Raw genomic sequence first — 19,493 nt, 5'->3', positions numbered from 1 at the left:
GCACAATACAATTTTGAAATTGCACCTTGTGTGTTATACTTGCGCGTAGTCTGCGCGTAGTCTACATATCGGAAGAGGCGGCCAAATATTTTAAATATACAGGTATCACATAGGACATGCACAGAACACATCACAGGTACTCTGATTGAAGGGGCAGTCTGCAGTTGCTACACATCCATTTTTTGGGACTTATAAATTCATAATATATACCATTTGATTCTTGAAGAAAATAACTTATATATGCCTCATTAACTTAATTCAACTGTCATAGCTCATGATAATCCAAAATGTTAGCTTGTATTATTCCAATGTTTGTAAATAATGTTCATTTAAACAATTCATTTATAGCCTCAAAACATGGTTAAAACTTGAATTTTAAAAGGGATGCTCAGTCCATGGATGGTCAGTCCTTGCATCCATAACTCTGTCTGTGCATTTGAGAGTGGTAACATTTCTCCAGGCCCATCCCACAGCTTTTTACCAAAAACAGAGGCGGGGTGCTGCCTTGTTATTGTTTCAACTGTAGATTTACCCTTTAATATGTTTACATCATATAATTACATATTGAATCCTATATAAAGAAATGTAATAGCTTCTGTTGTCACGTTCTGACCTTAGTTCCTTTGTTATGTCTTTGTTTTAGTATGGTCATGGCGTGAGTTGGGGTGGGTAGTCTATGTTATTTTTTCTATGTTGTGTTTATGTGTTTGGCCTGGTATGGTTATCAATCAGAGGCAGGTGTCATTCGTTGTCTCTGATTGAGAATCATACTTAGGTAGCCTTTCCCACCTGTGTTTTGTGAGTGATTATTTTCTGTTGTGTGTCTGCACCATACAGAACTGTTTCGTTTTCGTTTCTGTCTTTCACGTTGTTATTTTGTATTTTCAGTGTTCAGTTGATACATTAAATATTAACATGGACACATACCACGCTGCGCATTGGTCCGACATTTCTTACTCTTCGACAGAGGAGGACGAAGAATATCGTTACATCTGTGTGGTTTACATGTTTGAAAGAGCTGAAAATCCAGGTGTTTTAATCAGTTTATGCATAGATTATGACCTTACTCCAAAAAACAATCAGAGTAAGGCGTTAAAATGACTAATGCCAAACTCGGAGTATTGACATAATCAGATTAATATTGAAATATTAGCGTACCTGTAGGAAACATATGGCTCATCTATTTGCCTTCAAGACGGTTTTATTAAGCAGGGGATAGTGTGTTGTTGGGTATGACCATACTTCTAATATACAATACAATCATAACCTGAGAGACAATTAGCACAGAATAGTTAAATACCTTTGGCAGCTGTGTTACCAGATGTCATTTCAAAATGATATAACTACAGGATATAATTATAGTTACATAATTCATTCACAGATATAGTAGCCTATGTGGATTGAAAAGCACCCCCGTTCAATTTCTCTTCTCTCATTTGAATTTTATTGGGACAACAGAACACAAAAATGGTCACTTCAAAATTATTTCAGCACTATAAAATCACCCATAAAAGTGCATTATACGAGGTAACCTTACAGAAAGGTTATAGCTAGGAATATAACTAAGATTATAGCTTTGGAATGTTTTGTGCTTATTCGAGTACATTGGTTCATCAGGAAATGGTGAGGGGGTGGGTGTTGGTCTGGGATTAAGTCCCTCCATGCTGATTCTCCAGTCCTCCTTATATACATGACCCCTTTTGTAAAGGATAGAAATGTTCTGGTCCCTCCAAGAATCATATAGTTATTTTGGGCACTAAACCGTACCATACCTACTGTATGTGTGCTTGAAAGTGGGTTCAGCTCTGTGATCCATTGGCACCTTTTGGTTTTCAATCTACGGTATTCAAAATGTTTAATAGGGTCACTGGGCTTTTGTGTTACAGGGTACTATAATGTTCCATAGGGTCACATAGGCTGTGTGTTTTCCCTGTTAATGGGCCACGTGGAGGGGGAGTGGTCCTGGGGATGGGTAGGGTGGGGGAGGCCCTGGGTGACAACCTGGATGGCTTGCTTGGGGAGCAGGCTACGGTCTCTCAGTGGTCCTGCAGTTGGCCAGGGAGGTGAGGGTGGGGGAGGCCCTTAGCCTGGGTGACCGCCTGGGTGGCCTGCTCTGGCACCAGGCTGGGGTCTGTCAGGATGGACGTGGAGGTGCTCAGGAGACGGAGTGAACTAAGGACCACTGGGGAGAGGATCAGGTAAGAGGGAGGTGAGGAGCGAGAGAAAGAGAAAAATGAGAGAGACACACAGAGTAACACTTGATGACTAACTGACAGAAGATAGATAAACACAGAGACAGATAGACAAAAACTAGATGACTAACAGACAGACAAACTAGATGACGAACTGATAGTCATTGAAGCTGGTGATGTTGAACTCACTGGGTCTGAGGGCAGGCAGAGAGCAGTGCTGGTCCAGCCAGGACAGAGTGGTGCGACAAAGATCCTCAACACTGGCTGTGGACACCATCCCGTTATAGGACTCAAACAAGGGCTCTATGATAATGCTGAACTGAGCCCGTGTTTAGGAAAGCACCTGATTCATGTATTATTATGACACACATGACACTATTTACAATATATGATACAAAATATGCATATCTGTTCATTGGCTGTTCATATGTGAGCTACTAGTCAAAAACAGACCATTTGATTAGCTTTTTCCAAATACTGTAGGCGCGGTTGACTGATCTTGTCTGGTGCAATGTAAACAATGGAGTCATCTATTTAAAAAAAAAAGACCATCTGGCACACCAGAAAAAGTACATTATTTGAAAGAAAACAAATACTATTTGAACCCAGGTTTGGATCTAACACTGAATCTATGCTTCTCCTAATTGTGCTATCACTGAGTTTAAAGATACGATCCAAAACTTCCAGTTCTGCAGTGTCTGCACCCGGACGTACTCTCTGAACTTCTCCCTCATGTGGTCGAAGCGTTGACGGGTAATGGGCACACCGGTGGCAGGCAGCTGCTGCTGGCATACGCTGCATCGGGAGAGAAGTGGTATGATCACACGCACGCACGCACGCACGCACACGCACACACACACACACACACACACACACACACACACACAGATTATGTTTAATGTGATTCAAGATGGTGGTCTTACTTGATGGCGGAGTTGAGGAGCAGAATTTCGTCCCTGAGTCTCTGAGCCTCCTCATGTAGCTGAGATCTCTCCTGCTGCATCTTACTGATGTACTCGACTGTCTTATGTAGCGTTGTGGCCTTGCTGATCTGGGACATGGGACAGAGCACAGAGACAATAATGTAGATACATAATGCTCCATGTATTTACTTGTTCGATTTCTATGGAACAGAGGGGTTACTGCTGGGAAACACCACACGGAATCTCATGCTGTGTGTTTGGAATAGTGGCAAGATATGATTACTAAAACCATTCTGTGTTACTGTAACTGAGGTGATTGGTGTTGATAACAGTTCCTGAATATGGCTCATTGCAGCTTCCCATTCTCTGCTCCACTCTGCCTTGTTTTGTGCAGTAGGCATTTCCAATGTAAAACCTGCATGAGCACTAACATATGAAGTTCATAGTAGCACATAAAAGTTGGTGTCAAATGAATGATAAGAGCCTATATATTTGAGAAATTAAGGCATATAAAAAGTCAAAAAAATTCTCACAAATTTTTAAAAAGCAAAGGCATGGATTTATGGTCAAACAGTTGGAAAAGGGGTATTGGAAAACACCTGGTAGCAAAAGTCTTAAAAGGTATTAGAAATACATCAACACACAATAACGCTGAAGTAAAGAGCCCTGCCAACTAAAATCAACATTTATAGTTAGTTGTGCAGAAATGATTTGTCTTTCTGTGACCAAAAACCCTAATTTCTCAACCCTCATGAGGAGAAAGGATAATGAAAATTCACGGAAGTAACAAGTAAAGGTAGACCGACCAATTAGCTATAGTGTTGAAACTGATACCAATTTGGTTTTGTGATTTATTAAGTGATTAAAATGCATCATTCTGCTACCAGATCAGTAACAGAATAACCCAAAATCAGTAACATAATGACTGCAACTGAATTGCCTATGGGAATTCATAGTAGTTACAAACCACAGTTGGGTCACCTGCTACTGTCCTCCCTTCCACTCTTTTCTTTCTCTTTCTGTAACATGGTAGTAAAGCAAGAGTGTGAAAACAGTCTGAAGAACCCCTCCCTCTCTCTCCCAGTCTCTCTTCTCTCTCTCTCTCTCTCCAGTTAATTTCACTTCTCCCAGCTCTTACTGACAACTACCCATGAGCCCACTCTCTTTCCATTTACTGTAACCAGCCCTCTCAACCACTGTGCATCGACTAACACCGGACGTTGAAAAGTAGTTGAAATTTGATCAGTCCAAATCTGAACCCATCATAGACGTCTGTTTCACAAGTTTGGACAGCACAGCACTGTACAGTACAGTAAAGGAAAGTAGAGTACAGGTCAGTACAATATAGTACTGTACTGTACAGTTTAGTACAGTACAGCACATTAGAGTAGAGTACAGTATAATCTACTGTATTGTACTGTACTTTACTGTAATGAACCAGAATATATTTTTTCAAACTCAAGTTGTCATGTCATAGCTGACACCCCATTCTTTCTGAATTAAGATCTTAGAACCTTAATTCGGAGTAGATATTTAACTGAGTTTTTGGAAAACGTGGTCACATAAAAAAAACTGAGGGTCATTCTGTTGCACTGTTGCACATTTCCTGTGGAAATGGTTAAAAGTAGTCCTGGTGGATAGAAGAGTGTGGTTTGTTTAACTTTGCAATCAAAGATTTTTGTTTGGCATACTTTTTAACGTGAAAAATCGGAGTCTTGGATATCGTACTGCTGTACCTACCTTTATACTTGGCTGAGAGCTTAGTGTGGTGACGAGACTGTGTAGAGTATCAAAGCCTAGCTTGATGTTGAAACGTCTCTTCTGCTCAGCAGAGATGTGAGTTATCCTCCTGGTCTCTGTCTGCAACAAACACATCTCTCATAAATCAGGAACTGTATGCTTATAAATTGAGATTGTCAACATCTATCTATCGACGGTCTCCTCAACACAGACACTGTTCATTTCACGGGTGGAGTGCAATGAAGAATGGCGCCAGGGGATGGCTGCCGTTTTACGGGCTCCTAACCAACTGTGATATTTTTAATTTTTTTCCACATTGTTTGTAACTTATTTTGTAGCCGCTACCGTCTATTATGACAGAAAATAGCTTCTGGATATCAGAACAGGGATTACTTACCTCAAACTGGACAAAGATGTTTTCTTTAATGAATCTGATGCGAAGGATATTCTGCATCTCCAAGACCAGGTCCAAATCCACATCATTTGCATGAAGAAAAGATGAAAATACAGGGGGCGGAGGTAGGGGTGCCTTGTGAGAATTTGTCGGCGAGTGGGTAACCCGCCTCTACTGACCAACGTGCAATCACTTGAAAATAAACTCCGCTCAAGACTATCCTACCAACAGGACATTTACCTTGAGAAAAGGAACACCTATGTGAGAATGCTGTTCATTGACTACAGCTCAGCGTTCAACACCATAATGCCCACAAAGCTCATCACTAAACTAAGGACCCTGGGACTAAACACCTCCCTCAGCAATTGGATCCTGGACTTCCTGGCGGGCTGCCCCCAGGTGGTAAGGGTAGGCAACAACGCATCTGCCACGCTGATCCTCAACACGGGGGCCCCTCAGGGGTGCGTGCTTAGATCCCGCTTGTACTCCCTGTTCACCCTCGAGTCCGTGGCCAAGCACGACTTCAACACCATCATTAAGTTTGCTGATGACACAACAGCGGCAGGCCTGTACACCGACAACGATGAACCAGCCTATAAGGAGGAGGTCAGAGATCTGTCAGTGGGGTGCCACAACAACAACCTCTCCCTCAACGTGAGCAAAACAAAGGAGCTGATTGTGGACTACAGGAAAAGGAGGGCCGAACACGCCCCCATTCACATCGACGGGGCTATTGTGAAGCGGGTCGAGAGTTTCAAGTTCCTTGGTGTCCACATCACCAACAAACTATCATGGTCCAAACACACCAAGACAGTAGTGAAGAGGTCACGACAACACATTTTCAGCCTAAGGAGACTGAAAAGATTTGGCATGGGTCCCCAGATCCTCAAAAACTCTATAGCTGCACCATTAAGAGCATCTTGACCAGTTGCATCACCGCCTGGTATGGCAACTGCTCGGCATCAGACCGTAAGGCGCTACAGAGGGTAGTGAGTATGGCCCAGTACATCACCGGGGCCAAGCTTCCTGCCATTCAGGACCTATATACTAGGCTGTCAGAGGAAGGCCCAAAAAAATCCAAAAATCCCCAAGTCTTATCCCCAAGCCTTAAGACCGCTAAATAATTAATCAAATGGCCACCCGGACTATTCACATTGACATCGCTGTTTATTATCTATGCATAGTCACTTTATCCCTACCAACATGTACAAATTACCTTAACTAACCGGTACCACAGCACATTGACTCGGTACCGGTACCCCCTGTATATAGCCTCGTTATTGTTATTTTATTGTATTACTTTTAATTGTATTGTATTACTTTAGTTTATTTAGTAAATATTTTCTTAACTCTATGTCTTGAACTGCGCTGTGGGTTAAGGGTTTGTAAGTAAGCATTTCACGGTAAGGTCTACCTGTTTAATTTGTTGAATGTTACAAATAAAATTTGATTTGATTTGATTGGGGGAAAAACACATAAGTCGTCTGACCTCGAGTTCAATTTAGGAAAGACACAATACAACTTACCTTTCCCTTTCAGTATTTTGTTTATTCATCATTGTCTTTCTATCAGACAGTAGTTTTAGGTATTCCATAGGATGTGTGTTGAGTAATGAATGGTCAAGTTGTTTTTGCTTACCTTGTTTGACTCCATTTTGGAATGTCCAGGTAAGGAGTGCGGAGACTCAGTGTTGGATGCCCTCTCTAGAAGGTTGGTTGGGGACATCTGCCCTGAGTGTCCCGAGAAGCTCACTAAAAACAAACAAACCAACAAAGAGGAATGGCTTTCTTTGCTTTTCAACCACACATAACATGTTAACATTTTTACATGAAATTATGTTTGTCCTTAATTACCTGTTAAACTAGTTCTCTCAGAACCATAGATCTGTACAGGGGAGAGTTTTTCTGTCTTGGGGATGAGGAGAGGTATGTTGGGGTGTGTTGAGCCCTGGGTGAGGAGAGCAGAGACGGCAGATCCGTGGGAGGTACTAGTGTATAGACCGGCGTGGCTGTGGGTGGACGTCTGGCAGTGAATTGGTGTAAGAAGTGGGATCCCTGAAGGCCAGGGAGACCCAGGCTGCAGCTGAGATCCAGACACTCCTCCGATATGCATGCTGCTGCTCGAATGCTGAACCAAACACATTATCTGATTAAAAGTACAACTGTAATCTGCAGTAAAGTTTTGAATTATGTATTTTAAACTCACACCTGTGTTAACTAAAGAAACTATATTGGCCTTACTGGAGAGTTGGGAGAGGTTGACCTGTGCCCTTTGGTTGCTACTAAAGTTGCATCGAATCCCAGCGTTGGTTTGCCTAAAAACAAGATGGTCAAAAGTGAACTGTGCGGAGGTAAAACAAGCGTACAATGGTTTTGGTTAATGATTCTGCAAGAAAGTGATAGTGGATAATGGTGAATACAAGACCAAGAGTGTTGGAACGGCATGTGCATCAGTGTATCACTGCAGTATGAAAGTATGATGAAGGAAAAAATAAGTTAATGGATATGCTCACGTTCTTGGGTGCTGGAGGACAGTAGTTTTGCCAGGAAGCTGGTCTGGGGGGTAGTCGTCTGAGGGGTGGACAGACGGGACTCCATCTGCACCCCCACTGCTGTCTTCTGCTTGTGCTTCCCCCTTCTACCACCCGCCACACCCGGCTGCTGTGGGGCTGAGAAGCAGTGAGGAGGTACACTGAGAGAGGGGAGGGCCGGGGCCGAGACCACGGACGAGTACCCCTGAGAGAGGCAGGATGTTGGGGAGTACATGTCTCCCGTGGTGGAGTACCCGTGATGACCCTGGGGATCCGATCCCAGAATACTGCCACCCATAGTGGATCCCGTGTGGGTGATGACAGTAGAGGTCACTGAGCTGGCAGTGGTGGCGTGGTAACCGTACTTGTGACAGGGAGGCGGATATAAAAAGGTTCCGTCTCCTGGGGAGACGGGCTGCTGTTGTATGTTGGTGGTTGCGATGGAGACGGCGGCGCCGGAGTAAGCCTGGTGTCCATAGGAGGGCATGGCCCCTGATACCATGCTGGGAGTATGGTACTCGCTGTGGTAATCCTGTTGTTGGTGACCTTTGAACTTGGGGTTGTTAGTAGGGTTGAAGGTAATTTCAGAGGTCAGGGGTTGTCTGTGGTAGCCAGGGCCTGACAGTGAGTTGGATGAAGAGGGCTGAGACAGGCTGCCAGATGGGAGGTTGGACTGGAAGAGAGATTCATTGTAAGTTTCATTCATGACTAAAACAATTTGGGTACAATTTATATTATAAACTATCACTTTAACAGTAAACAGTAAAACAAACTATGCAATGAAAATGCAGGAACCCAAAACAAAGAATACATAGTCCAGGCAATATGTGCCAAATTTCATGTGAATTGTTTACTTTTTCATCACTTTTCCATCCCCTAACAGTGGAAGAACAACAGTTTCCAAAGTGTCAAGCAAAGCGCTTAGCTACTGTACCTGAGCTAGTTGAGTGTCGACGTGTAGCTGTGGAACGGTGACCACAGGGCTGGACACAGAAGGGAAAGCCCCGCTGGAGGAGCTCTCAAAGTAGCCACAGTCAGCATAAGCAGCCTGCTCCAATGACTGGCCCCGGTAGCTCATAAAGATATCTAACACAGGACAGGAAAAAAGACAATCATCAACCCTATACTCTTAGAAAAAAGGGTTCCAAACGGGTTCTTTGGCTGTCCCCATAGGAGAGCCCTTTTTGGTTCCAGGTAGAACCTGCATGGACAGATGGAAGGAGATTAGCAAGGCGTATGCCCCACCCACCTGAGGATCTGTCTTTTTCAGCCATCTATTTCCTGTGTTTGTGGGGTGCAAAATCCACTTGTCACTTAAATCTCGCTGGATTGGTTGCTTTCATTTTACTCCTGCAACTCTTTCATACTCTTGCTTATGCGTGACGTTTTTTCCCGTTAACGTTATGACCGCGGAAATGTTTGTAATGACCTGTCAAACACACCCTGGCAATGGTTGAAATGGGCTTAATGGAATACATTGTTCTACTGTTGAATCTATAAGAACGCTAAGCTTTGTCAGCGATTAAACACACAGTCTCGACACTTACATCACAAGAAAGAGAAGACAGATCACTTTATTTTGATGGTGAAATTTTAGAGTTGAAATGTTTACAAATTAGATCCGCTGAAATGAAAGCAACTTCCAAAAACACCCAGTTTATAGTGATATTATGTCTGACATTGCAAACAATGTAGAGTATGCTTAGAAATGTGTAATCTAGAGCCAAGCATGTTATCCTGCTATTAACACACTTGTTGAATTATGCAACAGAACGTGACAACAGTAATTAATGAGGCAGTCTAAACAGTGAAGGTAGGGTAGACAGAGCAAGTGTTTGGTGGTTGCAGCCCTGTCCCACACCTTTATGTTATTGTGTTCATATATGCAAACACAGCCACCATATTTATGCAAATGAGGCGCATGTAATTCAATTTATTTTAACACAAAATATACAAAAAATACCTGATACAGTAAGACCATTTATATATTCTAATAAAAAAGGTGACATTTGACAATAAAATTAATACCTGAATTCCATCCACAATCCCTGAACTCTATTCGTTATTTGTCCGTGCCAGTACATTTTTTATGTGCTATAATCATGTCAATATCTGATGGATTATAAAACATTCAAAAAGTTTGAAAAAGTATCTTCATCCATTGTCCAAATGTTGCATTTATTAGTTGTTTTTAAAACCTTTTAACAATTTTGATGACTGTTGCTACTGCCATTAGTTGCACTATTGGCAGTAATGTCACCGACTTTGAAGGAAAGATCACACCTGAACCATGTTGATGAATCAACATACTGTCAATAAAACACATCTGCAGTCTTGGCAAGTATAACGTCTGTACTGAATAATGTACATGTAGGGGCCTAATTTTTGTGCAAAAGTACAAAGAAAGTATGAAGATGTATGCACTCACTCACTTGCCTTAAGTCACTCTGAATAAGAGCATCTACTAAATGATTAAAATGTTAAATGTAAATAAATAAAGATTTTCTATTTTAGTCAATTCTATTATAGTCTATTCTGTGTACTTCAATAAGTATTATGTTTGGCTGTCTGTTGCTAACTCAGGAAAGGCATCTGATCCATTACATAATTCTATGATCTTATCTGTTTGTGGCGTGATGATGACATCATAGAATCTGACTGGGTGGGCTTCCAGAGTATGTCTGCCCTTGCCAGCGGTCATGAAGCATCATAAAACAACACGCCCACTGCCAACTTGGCAAGGCACAGTGATACTGTACCAACTGGACAGACATTGTTTCCACCTCGCACTAAATGCTTTTCAAGCAGAATACGGAATACCTAGGGCTGTTGCGGTGACCGTATTACCACCACACCAGCGGTCACGAGTCATGAAGGCAGTCAAATTCCACGTGACAGTTTAGTCATGGTAATTAGGCTTCTCCAAGCTGTGATGCTGCTGATGGCCATTAGTAGCATACCAAACTTGCTGGTACTCAGCACTCTATTGTCCCTTTAATTACTTTGACATCAATGCAAATGTATCTGAAAATCTAATCAAACACTTCATGATGGCGCATGAGCTCATGTTGCGCAACATTTCAATAGGCTTTGCAATTGCGTGAGAAAACAGAGTGATGGCCTCTACTAAAAAGAGGAGGCTCAGCTTTCTATAGGCTTGACCTACTATATTTATTTCTCAACTTTACTAATATTAAGCACATTAATTATATTTACTACAAGAGTATAGCCTACCTGACTGGCATGAAATAAACCATGGGGAAAAGCGTCCTCCTTTATTTAAGTGTATAGATAAAATGTATTTTTTCCGCTGCCTCCGTTTCGTTACAGGTGACAATATTAGCCTATCACTTGTGAATGATATATTATCACCTGTGAATGATGCCCAGCATAATTAGCAAAGCCTTTTGTTTTTACTTTCTCGAATCATAGTCACACACCTTATGTAGCCTAGCCCATAGGCCTATATGTTTTAATAAGGTTTGTACAACTAAAGTGGCCAAATAACTTATTAAAATGCAGTACATTAATCTGCTTTAAAAGGGGTGTAGAGCCTAACTGATATACAGTGGGGCAAAAAAGTATTTAGTCAGCCACCAATTGTGCTAGTTCTCCCTCTTAAAAAGATGAGAGAGGCCTGTAATTTTCATCATAGGAACACTTCAACTATGACAGACAAAATAAAATAAAAAATCCAGAAAATCACATTGTAGGATTTTTAATGAATTTATTAGCAAATTATGGTGGAAAATAAGTATTTGGTCAATAACAAAAGTTTATCTCAATACTTTGTTATATACCCTTTGTTGGCAATGACAGAGGTCAAACATTTTCTGTAAGTCTTCACAAGGTTTTCACACACTGTTGCTGGTATTTTGGCCCATTCCTCCGTGCAGATCTCCTCTAGAGCAGTGATGTTTTGGGGTTGTTGCTGGTCAACACGGACTTTCAACTTATTTTCCACCATAATTTGCAAATAAATAAATTAAAAATCCTACAATGTGATTTTCTGATTTTTTTTGTTCTAATTTTGTCTGTCATAGTTGAAGTGTACCTATGATGAAAATTACAGGCCTCTCTCATCTTTTTAAGTGGGAGAACTTGCACAATTGGTGGCTGACTAAATACTTTTTTACCCCACTGTACATAAGCAATGCGTGAGTTTCAAGTTTGAGGAAGATCATTTTCACCATAAAAATGCATCTTTATAATAAAAGCATTACATGCATAATCACATTTGCGGTCACTTTTGATAATAGTGTTTTCCGTTAAGGAAATATTCAAGCTTATAGCCTACTACCATGTCTGCATTGCTACACTTATAATGTTAAGAAATAGCCTAATAGCTTATCAACATTTTAAGCTCAACGTTCTGATCTGCTGTGTCAGCCACATTGCATAAAAACGTATTCTTTTTTTTATGCTAGTGGTTTTATTCATTTGGGATCTATCGCATCCCACAACTGTTGCAGACTATGTTTGGAATATTCATTTATCGTACAGAATTGAATAGGTTTAGTAGATTGGCATAGCCTAGTGCTTTTGCTGTTCGTTAGGCCTACTCATCTTGTTGGCTGACGAAAATTAAATGTAGACAGTTCAATATCATCAATATGTACCTCGGAATTGGATAAGGATGCACGCAGTTGCGTCCCCAATGTGTCTGTCTTCACTTGTAGCCTGTGAGAAAGACCTGATCACGTGATGGAGCGAGCAGCACTCAGGGAGAAGGGCACACTGCCCGCAAATGGCATAGATTTTAGGGTGTATTACGGCCATTCAAAGGGGATTCTGCCGTTAAATTCTAGGCATTATCAAGTGCTTGTCAAATTCTGAATGAGAGACTGATAAAGTGTGTACAGCCTCAAAAAAACAAAGCAGAGCTCATGCCTTTCAAGCAACTTTTTTCAAATCATCATTAGAGTTGCATCATGCATGCAGCCTTACGATGTATTAGAAATCTAAACATATAGCCCAATGTTTGTAGAACAACTAAAGTTACATTAATAACTCTAAATTAGGCATATAGGAATACCTATTTATTTTTTAACCGCTCATTACAGAATAGCCACATTCCCTCAAATCGTTTGGAGAAAATAATGCCATGGAATTCTAAGCAAATCTTAGAAGTCTGCTAAATGAACTAGTGTAGCCAACAGCCATCTGGCATAGGACAACTCAGAGTATGTTATTCTGTTCCGTTCTTCTGAAATAGACTACATTTTCTTCATATCATGCTTTTAAAATAAATAATGGATTTGTTGTGAAATTGTAGGCTATATTACATGGATTTATTAGACTTTTTAAAATGTAGATGTTCCAAAGGTCTGCATCAGTGGCTTGTAGGCTGTGTGTGGAAGCCAGGAGATGCTAAATTTGTTTATGTTAATTAACGTTCAATTACCATGAGACCAACAATTATTTGCTTGACAATCACTGGCTGACGAAATTTTGTGACCGCCACAACCCTAAGTATACCCTTTCAGGACAAATACTGTAAAGTACAGCAGTCAAAGCAAATAAACACATGTGAGTACATCACTGCACCATGATACTGGCCCAAGCCCATTGCTGTCAATCACTTATTTAGTTTCTATAATTTTAACCCTATTCAATTCCCGACCTCTATGATAACAACATTCTGTGAATCTTTTGCACAGCAGGAACCAGGAATTTATTTCCGTGAAATGGGCGGCAGTAGCCTAGTGGTTAGAGCATTGGACTAGTAACTGGAAGGTTTCAAGTTCAAACCCCCGAGCTGACAAGGTACAAATCTGTCATTCTGCCCCTGAACAGGCAGTTAACCCACTGTTCCTAGGCCGTCATTGAAAATAAGAATTTGTTCTTACCAGATTTGCCTAGTTAAGTAAAATCAAAATCAGGAAATCGTTTTTTAAAGTTTAAAACAAGTTGAACGAAAGAATGTCCTTCCCGAATGAATGCAATATTTTAAGGGAATACCTGTTAAGATATGAAAAAAATCCCATAAAATCTAGCAGTAGTGCATTTTCAGAGATAATTTACAAGACTACTTACCAATATGAACCTTAGTTCCTTAGCAATGTGAACCTTCAAGAAGGTTCAAGAAGACACTGTATCAGTGGGCAACCCTACTCTAACAACTGAAGATCATACCCACTCACACAAACCTGGTATGATATACAACCTGAGATCAGTGACCAGCGGCGTCGCTTTGTTTCCTTCTGTCTCAGTCACATCATGGCATGGTGTATGTTGTGACACAGTCACATGGAGGGATGGGAAGGGAGTCTCTATTTGTGTGTCCATCAGTTAAACACATTGGCCCTGACAAGCACCCTGCTACCCTGCTGACCCTGGTGACGGAAGCAGAAAGCTGATCCCAAAGGACCCTACTGCCAAAGGACCCTACTGCCAAAGGGCCCTGGTACTGGCAAGGCCATAAGAACAGACCGGGAGGAACATTCTCGTGCCAATACCCCTGACAACCCACTCTCATACACAGTACAGGGGACTACAGTACCGATATGTAGAGGGATGAAATGCAGCACTGACAAATATATAATTATCAAATCAATATGGCAGTCCAGAGCATATTACTATCCTAGGAAGTGATCAAACTGAGAGTTGCAACAATGCAATGAAGAGTTCCTGTCATAAACAATGTAATCCTCTACTCAAACCACCGTAGAAGAAAATAAATCATACTACCTTCTAATATCTCCATCTCTTCAACCCTCTATTGTCTATCCCTCCATCCTTTTTTCCCTCCGTCTCTATCCCTTGATCCCGCTGGGCCCCTTTGCCACATGTTGCGGTTAACCACATACGCTTCCACTTCCCTACTCTGCTGTGTCTCAACCCAGCCTCTGACCTCCAGCTCACCCCGGACATGGCATAAACATGACACAGAACAGAGAGCCCAGCCCAGGGGTGTCACTCACAGAGGAATCTTTAACTCAACAATATAATGATACATGCCAATATATTAATTTTCATATGGGTTTCCCCAGCTGCATATTTAGAAGAGAAGCCCTAAATATAAATCGATTAAAGATGCATACCTGGCCACCTGCTTAACAGAGTCATTTTGGCTACATGCAGTGATTCTGTATGTGAAAAACTATTCTTGTAGCTCTAACTCTCTTCGACAGAGTACATAAGTCTAATCTATATGTAGGTAAAGTAGCATTTATAACTTTTTATCAGGAACTTCAATCGTTTCTGGTCACCACATCTGTCCATCAGATTTCCCTACACATATACAATGGGGCAAAAAAGTATTTAGTCAGCCACCAATTGTGCTAGTTCTCCCACTTAAAAAGATGAGAGAGGCCTGTAATTTTCATCATAGGTACACTTCAACTATGACAGACAAAATGAGGGGGGAAAAATCCAGAAAATCACATTGTAGGATTTTTTATGAATTTATTTGCAAACAACGTGAGATCCAGTATCAGAAATTGTTTTTAGGATTGGCATCACCTCTTACTGGAGAGTTGATCTATCTAAAGCTATACATTTGGTTTCCCATCCAGGGCTCCTGAGTGGCACAGCGGTCTAAGGCACTGCATCTCAGTGCAAGAGGTGTCACTACGTTCCCTGGTTTGATTCCAGGCTGTATCACTTCCAGCCGTGATTGGAAGTCCCATAGGGAGGCACACATCGCCGGGATCGGCCGTCATTGTAAATAAGAATTTGTTCTTAACTGACTTGCCTAGTTAAATAAAGGTTAAATAAATAAATAAATATTAAAAACCAATATTTGATATTTGTCACTGACTACTACCAATGTGCTGTCATGAAAATGATTATTGAGGGATCTCTTACTAACTAAAATAGATTCACTGTTGCTGTCGAAGTCATTCCAAAGGGTAGGTTTAACAGAGCAAATTAAATGTAAGTCATATCAAGAGTTTGGGATTAAGCTTATATCTGCAAAAAGATGATTCTGAGATAATTTAATTTAACGTTCCGAACCCTCATTTGTTTAAATGGTGTAGGCAAATTTTATATTGTACTCTTTTGAACTTAACAACATGAATTGGAGGTACTTAGACTACTATGTCGTTAGAGAACATTGAATAGAACAAGGCTATGTCAATTACTCAATTTTGACGAAAATGCAGATACAACCTTATAGTCCCAAGCTTTCGATATATCACTATATATGCAAAAGCATGTGGACACTCAGTGGATTTGGTTGTTTCAGCCACACCCATTGCTGACAGGCGTATGAAATTGAGCGCACAGCCACGCAATCTCCATAGACAAACACTGTCAGTAGGGTGGCCTTACTGAAGAGCTCAGTGACTTTCAATGTGGCGTCGTCATAGGATGCCACCTTTCCAGCAAGTCAGTTCGTAAAAATGTATGCCCTGCTAGAGCTACCCCAATCAACTGTAAGTCCTGTTATTGTGAAGTGGAAACGTCTAGGAGCAACAACAGCTCAGATGAAGTGGTAGACACACAAGCTCACAGCGTGGGACCGCCGAGTGCTGAAGCGCACAGAGCGTCTTTCCTCTGCTGCAACACTCACTATCGAGTTCCAGACTGCCCCTGGAAGCAACGTCAGCACAAGAACTGTTCGTCGGGAGCTTCATGAGATTGGTTTCCATGGCCGAGCAGCCGCACATAAGCCTAAAATCAACATGTGCAGTGCCAAGCGTCGGCTGGAGAGGAATAAAGCTCGCCACCATTGGACTGTGGAGGAGTGGAAACGCGTCCTCTTGCATGATGAATCACGCTTCACCATCTGGGTTTGGCGGATGCCAAGTGAACGCTACCTGGCCCAATGTATAGTGCCAACTGTAACATTTGGTGGAGGAGGCATAATGGTCTGGGGCTGTTTTTCATGTTTTGGGCTAGGCCCCTTAGTTCCCATTAAGGGAAATCTTAACACAACAGCATACAGTGACATTCTAGACGATTCTGTGTTTCCAACTTTGTGGCAACAGAAGGCCCTTTCCTGTTTCAGCATGACAATGCTCCTGTGCACAAAGCAAGGTCCATACAGAAATGGTTTGTAGAGATAGATGTGAAAGAACTTGACTGGCCTGCACAGAGCCCTGACTTCAACCCCATCAAACTCCTTTGGAATGAATTGGAACGCAGACTGCGAGCCAGGCCTATAATCGGCCAACATCAGTGCCCGACCTCACTAATGCTCCGCAGCAATGTTCCATCATCTAGTGGAAAGCCTTCCCAGAAGAGTGGAGGCTGTTATAGCTGACTTTAAGAGATCGGAGAAGTCATGAAAAAAACATCTGAACCAGCCAGGAACAGATCAGTTAGACCTGATAGTTTGTAAACTGCTAGAGAAATCCAGTACACACGCACACACACACACAATACCTGGGATATCCATGAAGTCATCTAGATTGGGCTGCAGTGGGGTGAGACCTGGCTGTATCATGTCAGCATTGCTGGTGTACGCTGAGGAGGAATGAGGTAGAACACTAGACACATACAGAAAAACACACCAGAGACAGGGAGACAGTGGCTGTGTGCCTCTGTTTGCATCTTTAGCCTAATTTATTCATTTGAAGTTCCTCATTTGTTGGGCGGTTTCTTTCCTGCATTATTGTCTCACATGACCATAGGTTGGATAAATGGTAAGTGGTGTATTCTGTTATTTTTGTCAATAAAATAAAAAGAAGAAGAAACATTTTCAATTTCATAGGGATTTGCATCATAGTTTTACTAGAATCGTAGACAGGGCTTCAGTAGACAGTAAAATGGTTCCTCTAAGTATAATATTAATACTGTAGGTAGATAAGTAAGTTGAATGGACGTTGTGGCATGGTACTCACTGTTGTGCCGGTCGTTGGCCCACGGGCAGGGCTTCTGGGTCATGGTGAACAGGGTGTCAGAGATGTCGGACAGAAAGCAGTCCAGGTCAAACATGTGGACCTCCTCTGGCATGACCTCAGGCTCCTGGTACATCTGACTGGACCATTTCTCCAGCTCCGCCCTGCAGATCTGACCCTGGACACAGTGGGGTGGGGATAACATGAAGGCTCAGTTCCAACACTAAAATAAATTCTTCCTGCCTCCCTTGAAGAAATCACTGATCTAAAATGGCTCTATCGCAATTAATCTTTATGCACTTCCTCCCATACTATTTCCTCGCGTCATTCTCAAAACCCTTTGAAGAAGAAGGTCAGAGGGGAGAGCCCTTGGGCCTTCTCCTCCAATTAGGTTGAGAAGGAGGTATAGAGAGGTGCAAGGAAACACGGAAAGATTAGTAGAGTTAGAGCCGAAGAATGGACACCCATATTGAGATTTCAGGACACAAATCACATCTCAAAACCTGGTCCTCACACTAGAGGGCACTAACAACAACACTAAAGCATGGGATAAGGAAAAGGTCTTCACAGATGAGTGCAGGAGTACAGTACAATATTTGACAGGGGTAGATGAAAAAGACTGGCAAACATCACATTAGACTATTGAGTAAGTCCAATAGAAACTAATTCACAGCGTGTCATGTGAATTTAACTGCTCTCAAACTATGATAAAATATTTAAAATTGGCCAATTCTCTTAATTCTAAACAAATGCAAGACTATGAAAATCAACTCAAATCAAAACAGCAAAGGAATGTTTCACAGTCCTCATCTGTCCGCTAAATGTACTAAACTCAGACAAAAACAAATTAACATTAATGGAACTTCACTTGCCTCCCTCATTGTGTCCAAAAATGTCCAATTCAGCTATTCAAGCCCAAAGGTTAAATATAGTTTAAATATTCTTCATCAAGTCCCCCAAGCCCATCCAATAATCATATAAATATTCATGATCATTCACAGCTAATCTAGTCTCTGTCTGCTCTCTGTGTTTAAAATGCTGTGTTACACCCTCATGTCCTAACCTTTTAATATTCCGGCCCAAACCAGGGGAGACATTTATAGAAAAGCCCTGAATGAGGCGGAAATTACTTTTGATTACGACAAACCCCCTGTTTACACCTTTTAGTTTTTTTCATTCACAGAAATGGAATTATAGCAAAGATGTGCTGTGTGTATGTGCAGGGAACCTGGTTCCATTATTCGTTATTTTTAGTAATTTCTTTATTTTAATGCCTCTCCATATAATGCGAGCAGCAGTCTATTGTCCCTGACCTAATTCTGTCAGTCACACATTCACGTGCAGACGGACAGACATGAAGAGACCCCCACCCCTCTGCAGACACACGGACGCAATGAACCTCAGAGAAAATACAGAAGAAATACTAACTATCCTATTGTCACTTCTACCTGTTTTATTCAGTTATTCTTTCAATCACATGCTATTTCCCTCCACTTTCCCTCCACTTTATCACAATAATAACAGCAATTTTTAGACTATGTGAATTGTGATAAGGCCCTAATATTAAGCCAATAATTAACCCCTTACATTCGTGGGAATTGTCCTATAGGGAGAGGGCCACATTTAAATGTTTCTAACAGAACAACTATGTGCTTTTTAAAAATTTACTGTACTTTTCACAGAATTTGTCAATAACAAAATCTGAAAATTACTTTCAATCACATTCAGTTACATAATAAGAATATTCATAGACATTTTTGATTGGGTGCACGATAAGAAAAAAATGTTAGAAGGGTTTGAGTGAGAGGTCTAACTGAGGTCAAACGTTGACATCTGCAAACCGCTCACCCACACGACGCCATACATGCTGTCTGTCATCTGTACAGTTGAAACCGGGATTCATCCATGAAGAACACACTTCTCCAG

The 19,493-nt window shown here is 41.4% G+C and overlaps 1 protein-coding gene across 3 annotated transcripts in view; it reads right to left on the bottom strand.

Annotated features, from left to right (window-relative positions):
* Window positions 1–1,192: 1,192 nt before the first annotated feature.
* LOC135548747 (carbohydrate-responsive element-binding protein) overlaps window positions 1,193–19,493 on the bottom strand; it is a 36,626-nt gene continuing 18,325 nt past the window's right edge. The window contains exons 6-18 of one of the 3 annotated variants that reach the window (XM_064978644.1): window positions 17,571–17,745; window positions 17,113–17,193; window positions 8,714–8,865; window positions 7,762–8,452; window positions 7,490–7,563; window positions 7,103–7,376; window positions 6,888–7,000; window positions 5,253–5,309; window positions 4,856–4,975; window positions 3,116–3,243; window positions 2,864–2,987; window positions 2,382–2,511; window positions 1,193–2,182 (exon numbers count right to left, since the gene is read on the bottom strand). In XM_064978644.1, coding sequence (XP_064834716.1) covers window positions 2,037–2,182; window positions 2,382–2,511; window positions 2,864–2,987; window positions 3,116–3,243; window positions 4,856–4,975; window positions 5,253–5,309; window positions 6,888–7,000; window positions 7,103–7,376; window positions 7,490–7,563; window positions 7,762–8,452; window positions 8,714–8,865; window positions 17,113–17,193; window positions 17,571–17,745 — 2,265 coding nt within the window. In that variant the 3' untranslated portion in view covers window positions 1,193–2,036. The remainder of the gene's footprint in view (window positions 2,183–2,381; window positions 2,512–2,863; window positions 2,988–3,115; window positions 3,244–4,855; window positions 4,976–5,252; window positions 5,310–6,887; window positions 7,001–7,102; window positions 7,377–7,489; window positions 7,564–7,761; window positions 8,453–8,713; window positions 8,866–17,112; window positions 17,194–17,570; window positions 17,746–19,493) is intronic. The other 2 variants (XM_064978646.1, XM_064978647.1) reach the window with 2 other exon arrangements.

The sequence above is a fragment of the Oncorhynchus masou genome, chromosome 11, assembly GCF_036934945.1.
Source record: "Oncorhynchus masou masou isolate Uvic2021 chromosome 11, UVic_Omas_1.1, whole genome shotgun sequence".
NCBI lineage: Eukaryota > Metazoa > Chordata > Actinopteri > Salmoniformes > Salmonidae > Oncorhynchus > Oncorhynchus masou.
This window is presented reverse-complemented; position numbering and strand designations above follow the sequence as displayed.